This window comes from Pezoporus flaviventris, unplaced genomic scaffold (genome assembly GCF_033815535.1).
Source record: "Pezoporus flaviventris isolate CSIRO_AGI_PZ_B2104156 unplaced genomic scaffold, CSIRO_AGI_Pfla_v1 ptg000005l, whole genome shotgun sequence".
NCBI lineage: Eukaryota > Metazoa > Chordata > Aves > Psittaciformes > Psittacidae > Pezoporus > Pezoporus flaviventris.
Window position 1 is genome coordinate 10,022,091 of NW_026892553.1, and position 7,689 is coordinate 10,029,779.

The 7,689-nt window shown below is 39.7% G+C and overlaps 1 protein-coding gene across 4 annotated transcripts in view; it reads left to right on the forward strand.

The window, feature by feature from the left end:
• AFF2 (ALF transcription elongation factor 2) overlaps window positions 1-7,003 on the forward strand; it is a 364,050-nt gene extending 357,047 nt beyond the window's left edge. For all 4 annotated transcript variants that reach the window (XM_061445966.1, XM_061445969.1, XM_061445967.1 and 1 more), the window contains 2 exons: window positions 510-724; window positions 5,221-7,003. In XM_061445966.1, the coding sequence (XP_061301950.1) occupies window positions 510-724; window positions 5,221-5,342 (337 nt within the window). In that variant the 3' untranslated portion in view covers window positions 5,343-7,003. The remainder of the gene's footprint in view (window positions 1-509; window positions 725-5,220) is intronic.
• Window positions 7,004-7,689: the final 686 nt, after the last annotated feature.

The following is a 7,689-nucleotide window of genomic DNA, read 5'->3' on the forward strand; positions in this document are numbered from 1 at the left end:
CAATTAGAAACAAATCTCCATATCCACTCTTAAAGAATCCTATAGAGATACTCATAATCCTACAGTACCCTCAGCTCCTAAAACTGCTCTGCAGGGTGCTTTTAAGACTTGCACTTTACTTATTGTGGTGACTGTTTTTGGAGCAAACTGTCATTGTGGTTTTCACAAAATGCTTTGATAATAAGACAGTATTGCACATTTAGTGTTTTCTAACTGCCGTTGAAGCTTCTGGCAGCAGGTAGAAAAATCATTACAGCAATGAGATATTTCTTTGTCTGAAAGATTGCTCTATTTTGATGATAGATTTTTTTTTTCTTTTTTAAATAACAGGTTCGTTTATAGGGAGAATTAAATCCCTTTTTATTTTCAGTCATTCCACTTTATAAGCTCTCCTTTCTCATAAAACTAGGAGATACTACTACCCTGACTGGGTGCAGAATTAATTTTTCAAGTGCATTTAGGATGGCAGTGAAGTTGTGTGGGTCTCACTCTCCCTTTACCTCTCGCAGGAGCACAGAAACGCCATCACCCATGTCCCTGAGCCCGTCCCCAGTCAGCTCTGCTGGAAGCAGTGCAGGCACTGCCGGCTCCTCCTCGGCAGGGACCATCACCATCCCTCAGCGTATTCACCACATGGCTGCCAGCCACGTCAACATCACCAACAACGTCCTGCGAAGCTATGAGCACTGGGACATGGCTGACAAGCTGACTAAGGAGAACAAAGGTGCCCCACTCCGCTTCTGCTTTGTCCATTTTGGCTCATCAGCTTTAGCTTGCTTTCTGTTCTCGTAGGTGTTGCTAGGAATTGGACCCAAAACCACCACATCTAGGTGGTGCACAACTGAGACAGCTTGAGCAAACAGACCAAATCTGCTTGCTGGTCGCTGTAGCCAATGCATATCTTCTCTTGTCAGGCATGGGAGGGGGATGTGTAGCACACACTGAACATGGGGTTATCAGAGCAGCTGGCAAATAGTTTAACGAACGTGAGCCCCAAGTGATGAGAGCTTTTGAGTCTGCAAATTTGTTCACAGTTTCAGCTTCTCGTAGAGCACTGAGGTTATTTTCAGACTGCTCTGTCAACGGGTTTAAGACTACTAAGATGCTAGCTAGGATAATAAGCAAACATTAGAAGTTATGTTTATGCAGGGAGTCCGGTTAGGTAATGTCCACTTTAAGCCATGACCTTGACTCTCCTATGGTTGAATTGCAAATCTGCTTGTTTATTCCTAACAATAAAATGTAAGTCTTTACCACAGTCATTTCAAAGGAGTTTTGGAAAGCAGTTTGTGACTGGGTTATATCAAGTGGAGTGGAGTGGCTGAGATGTAACTAAAGGACAAATTTGGCCTACTGTTGACCAGCTGTGAACTTCCCCATGATAATGTAATTATTCAGATTCCAGCTTTGGGCTTACACAAATCATTGACAAAGCTTTCTTTGACACTAGAGATACAGAGCCTAACTGGGAAATATTCTCATCATGAATTGGCTCATTCTCTTAAATTATACTGAGATTTCAGATGGCTGACTTCTCCTGACAAATGTGCTCGCTGTGTGCAGTTTGATCTTACTCCCATTAATGTCAGTGGCAAATTTCCACTGATTTAGAGAAACTAAGCTTGAGATTTATAGAGTTTTATGTCTGAATAGTGGGTCATAATGATATATCCCTGGATGAGGAACAATAATAGAAGTTCTGTCCAGTCCTCCCCACTGCTTCTTGTCTTTGTTCGCATTGGTTAATTTAGTAGCAGTGCAGTCATTTTGAATATTTTCCATAGCTGCATCCATTTTCAGAAAATTTGAAAGTGATTCCCTGTCAAATGTACTGCAGAATATTAAAGAGGGAATGCAGAAGGATGCTCTGATAGGAGAAAGAGATGGCGATAATCTTGTAATTAGCCCTGTGTGTTGTGGAGTTGTTAAATGTTCTACTTGGTATTGAATCAAAATAGCTCAGGCATTCAGCCAGCAGACAGAAAATGTACCCAGCCACTGCTGTTATCAGTCCTAGAGCTGGATGAGAAAAAACCTGCTGACTCTCTTTCTGCATTTCCCCCCTACACTCCTCTTTGTTCTCATTTTGATCTGCAGTCAAATAAACCCAATTCTGAAAAGCCATATAGGAATAATCTTTATTCAGATGAGCAGTCCCTTTGACTTTAGTGAAACCGGGTGCATGAATGAGGATTTCTCACATGAGCGAGACATCTAGGGTTGTGCCCTGTTCTTTCATGGCTTGTTTCACAAACTGCAGCCATGTTACAGGGAATGGGAAGTTCATGTTACTTCAGATTTTATTTAAGTATTGTAAACCATTGGAGAGAGATCAGAGTTTCATACATACTATAGCATATCTGTCTTTACATTTTGTCTGAAAGGATACCTTATTTCTAACTAAATACTGAATTTAAAGTTGCATGTTTATACACAATTAGACTGCAGTTTGAAAAATTCAAAACTAAAAAAGTATGTAAGAACTGTTGTGGTACTCTGCAGCCATCATCATATCACATGATGGATTCTATTTACAAAAGTATTTAAGACACTTTGACATGAGAAATGGTACAATGTTTTATGAAACACAGCTGTAATTATTTTAGTAGATGTCATCTGTGTTTCTCAATCCAAAACACCTCTATCTTTATGGCTGAGACAGGACTCATCCCTTTCCCCAGGGCTAGCTCTAATCCACCTTTGCCAGCTGGACTGGCCATTGCAGTGCCCAAGCTCCGGGACACTGGTACATGGACTCTTGAGTTTTAAAAATGCAGCATGACAGCAAGCAGGATAGATGCAAACCCTAGACTCTGCTTTGAATCCCAGGTAAAGGACAGATCTTCTGGTCTCTTTCAGGAGTTTTGGAAGTCAGTTCATCAGAAAATTGAAAAAAATAATAATTTATAAAATCATAATTCATTCCCCCCATGTAAGAGTGGTCTCAAAAAACAAGCAAATAAACTCAAACCCATAAAGAAACACACATGTAAGATAAAAAATCATTTTCTTAACCAAAAAAAAACAACCCAACAGAAAATACAAACCAGATCCAGTCTTTTTTTGGTTTTGCGTTTTGGTTTTTTTTTTTGTCATCAGTTCTTATTGTTTCTGTTGTCTTCTGAATCACAGGGTGTGCCTTGCCCAAGAACATGTCCCTGATGAACAAACAGAGATGGATGTAAAAATGTGGCCCCATCGTTGTAATGTCTAATAGCCTTTACCTCTACATCTTACTGCTGTCATAGATGTTTCGTAGGTCATGCCCATGCAAACACAAGAGATTTCTTCCACGGTGTAGGAGTTGTGCAGCCTCCTCTTGTCCACAGCTGTCAGCTTAGATTTTGTGCTCCTCTGAGTATGCCTGCACGCTCCCAGTTTGGAGTTGATTCATGTCCAGCTGGCTCAGACCAGGAGACAGCAGCCCTTCTTGTCAGCCTGACAAAAGATGTGCCATTAAAATAAAAAGGCATGGCAAGAGGGAGAGCAGCGGAACTGTGACCCGCCAAGCTGATCTGGTTTGAAAAGGAGAGCAGGAACATACTGCTGTGTACCTCTGGCTGAATTTCCCCTGGTCAGTAGACTTCAGAGTGTGGGGGAGACTGGAAGGAGTTTGTCACAAACTCTGTAACAGGCCAGGCTAAACTGTAAACAGCCCATGGGCTGGTTTGTGCCCATGAGAGATTTTTCACCATTTATAACATCAAACTCTCAGCTGGCTTTACAAAATCAGATTTTTTTTAAGTTTCCAAAGATAGCAGCACTTTATAGCAGAAAACTATCAGCTCTGGTGGGACAAAGGCCTCTTCTTTCATGCATAAATTTAATAGTGGCTTCAGTGCTTGTAGCTTTCAAAAGAAATATTAAGCTGAAATTAGGCTTTAAGGTAAATTCTCAGTGTTTAAAGCACTTACTATTTATTTGAGTCTAGAATGAGATCTCTAGAATGCAAGCAAGACAGTGCATTATTTCACTTCTAAATGTATTGATTTTACACTGGAGGAGAGGAGTAAAAGAGAGGAAGGAAGATTAAAAGTAACTGCTGGCTGCAGCATCTTAACACAACTGGTGATAGCCCTAAGCTTTCATTATGCTTGCCTCCAGCCAAATCGCTTTGTGCTGTGATACTGCTGTAGCTCCCAAGCTGACCAAGGCCAGTCTGTCAATACTTGGATAGAAGACCTCAAAGTAGCACTTACTTACTGAATAAAGTACTGATAATGATTTTGTACCTGGCATCTGCTCTTCCGAACTGCAGCCAGCACAGTGTTAGCTGGCTGAGTGCTGTGTACTGGATTTTAGATAGGGTGAGAATGTAAGGGCTCAGCCACTGTTTACTGTGACTGTTGGTTGTTATCTGAGCTCTGAGGGGCTTCAACTGAGAGCAGGCTCCACTCACCTAAATATAGTGTAAGTAAGTATTGTATATGTAGGAATGCCTGCACCTCAGTGAGCAAAAAGACAACTGTGGGAGAATAGAGGACACAATCCAGTTCACCACTGAAAGCAATTAGGAAAGGTCTGTTAGCTCTAGTCTTTCACCCAGAGTGCATCTAACACATGGCATAAAGTAAACTAGTGTGTCGCTTCCTAATTATGGCTCTCTGTTTAGTGACCTTCTGTTAACCCTTCCCAACAGCGGATCCGAGTGGCCTTACCCATCTTTTCTTTCCCCTTATAGGTTTCCATCTCCTAGATGCTATTTTCCTGCTGCATTCCCTCTCTCCTATTCCTTCTACCTGCCTACCCCACACATCCTTTGTGGTCTGCAGCTGCAGCAGAATGAGGAGAGGGCCAAAGGTGCTTCAGAGGCAGAATTTGGAGGGTGGGGCAAAAGCAAGTAAGGTCCCCAGACTGGCTCTTCATGCCCAGGAGAGGGTACAGTGTAGAAAAGGAAATGCCACAGTTTGTTACCAGCTATTTAAATCATGAAGTCAGCAAACCTAGACTCAGAAAACAGAGAGTGCAAATCATCAGAGCTAAGTAAAGGCTATTGGCAACCACTCATACTACGTTGTGGTTAGCTTCCAGTATGGATAATCTAATTTGGTCTGCTTAAATATGTTGCTGCCTTTCTTTCCAACTGACCATGTGCTCTTGTGTGCAACGTCTTGCAAACTCACTACTTGCACTGCTACTGCTGAGTGGGAAGTCATGGTATATGTGTGTACTTCAGTACCATTGCCTGAAGGAATGACTTCCGTTTCTTGTGTATTGCAGAATTCTTTGTAGACCTGGACTCAGTGATGGGACCCTTAACACAACACAGCAGTATGACCAATCTGGTTCGTTATGTTCGCCAAGGACTCCACTGGCTCCGCATTGAGGCTCGTTTGTTGTAGTGACTGCTGCCCTGTTCATAACATCCCCATTCTTCTACCTCTACCAGCGCAGAGACGATCACTGGTGGAACTCCACTCATTTTTGGAAGTTTATTCATGTAACTTCATTTTTATTGCCTTTTTTAATATCCTATCTGTTGGAAGTAGAAGTCACCATAAATTGAACTTATGACTCAAGAGCAGTATGTGTTGTACCATCAAATAATTTTCAACAATTTTCTATGCCTTGTGTCTCCTGGATCCTGCCATCCTTATGTGCTTTATGGAACGGTACATTCCCTGCAGTATTGTTTTAAGTCCATGCTGCCTTCAAGTGAAAACAAAAAAGCACTTTGAGAAGATATGGATTCCTGAGAAATAGTACAAAGCGTCTTAAATATTTGAGGGTATATATGAGAAATCCCTTCTGAAATAAATTAGTAGAAGTTATAGCTATTCATATGATTTAAAATCGTCTTCTGAACCTGAACCTAGCTTTTTGATGCTAAATTCTGGCATCATTACCTGACATAGTACATTCCTAAGGTTTCATGTTTCCTATAGGCTTAATCTCTAAAAGAGAACATTGAATATCTTACAGATACATAATGTAAGATCACCAAAGGTGTTAAGAGGTAAAAGTTTGAAGGAATGCCTCATAAAAGAATGATGACACACTATGCAATGAGGTTTTGATATTACATTCTTCCTGTTTATTGTCGGCTTAGTAATTTCATTAGGCAGCAGGATTTATTGCAGTTTTTAGGCAGTTTCCAAATATTAGCTTTCATAGTCTTATCTACCATTCCTATACTAAATCTGTGAATTTTCTTTCAGTTTTGCTGTTTAGTTTCAATCAAATACTCATCCAAGATTTTTTTTCGTAGAACAATCTCTCCTTGCATAGTGACTCGGTGAAAGCAGATTTTAACAGGACTGCTACACTCTAAGCATTGATATTGTATGTGAAAGTCCATTAATAAGTGTATGCAGATTCTTCATGAAGCTCTAGAAGTTTAACTAACCAGCTACTGTTCAAACATTATAATTCCATGTGGCATCAATTTTCACCTGTTTTGTTCATTTTAGAACATTAGAAACGAACAGTATTATCTTGCTATCTTGAAAACAATGTCAAATTAAATAAAATCACCAGATTTACCCAAAAGCAATATAACATTTGTTTAATAATGGCCATGAATACTTCAGTCAGATTACCTATTTTCCAAGCTCTGCATCTGTTTACCCATGCTGTCATGTTTCAGACCATTCCTCTAATGCGTGAATAATAATGAGACAATTCAGATAGAATTTCAAAGCAATTGTGAATAAATTACACCATTTCACATTTGCTCTTTCCTCTTCTTTTCTTTTTTTTCCCCCGTTATAAACTGCACTGCTCTTCTGGTGCCACTGCAAGAAGCACTGGTGCATGAAACAAAACAAAATGAATTTATATCAATAATTTGCAAGACTTTAAATGGTCTCATCTCATTCTTGATACAACACCTGCATACCTTACTGAACTGTAAAATCCATTTCCATAAATAGAAAATGCTCATAGCAATGTAAATATTATTCTGTCTCATCTCATTGAAATAATACAATATGTGTATTAAATGCCATCCAGATATTAGTTAATTGCAATTACCTTCTGCTATATAAACCTGTATATCCTTTAATCTGGTGAGTTATTGGATTCTACTCACTGGGTTGTAACCAGATAAATAGGAAAAATTTGCATTTAAGAGGTTCAGACTGTTAGGATTTTTAAAGCAGGCCCTGGATATTTGCAATAAGAGCAGTTTGAGGACTCTGCCCAATGCATATTTAAGACAAACGTTACTGTAGCTGTTGTATATTAGCTCCCTGTAGTACTACCTTTTCTTAAAAATCAAAAATTCCTAATGTTTTGTTCCAGAAGACTGTATTGTAAATGTAGCCAAGGTGCATCATTAGAGAAATCATCAAGTTTAGGGTTGTCTGCAAAAGACATTTGCAGAACAAGCGCATCCTGTATTATCTGCACATTCCTGTTCCTGAACTGGTCGATACACCCTTATCTGTTCTCTTAGGGTTTCAGTAAGACGGCTGAAACATGAATCTGACAGCATTCATCACAGTGATTATGACCCCAGTAGCCAATGAATAAAACCACAACAGTGAGAACCATTCAGAAATGTAGATGAAAGGTGGCTGTTGGGTTTTTTTAAAGAAAAAGAAAACAAAACACTTGAAGTACTTTATTTAACTTTTTTAACAGGGTGAGTACTTGAGATGAAGTAATGTTGGGGTGGTTTTGTCATAAGCCACTGTTTTCCATCCTTTTTGCAAGATCACACTAATGCAATTCAGTAACTATTTAGTC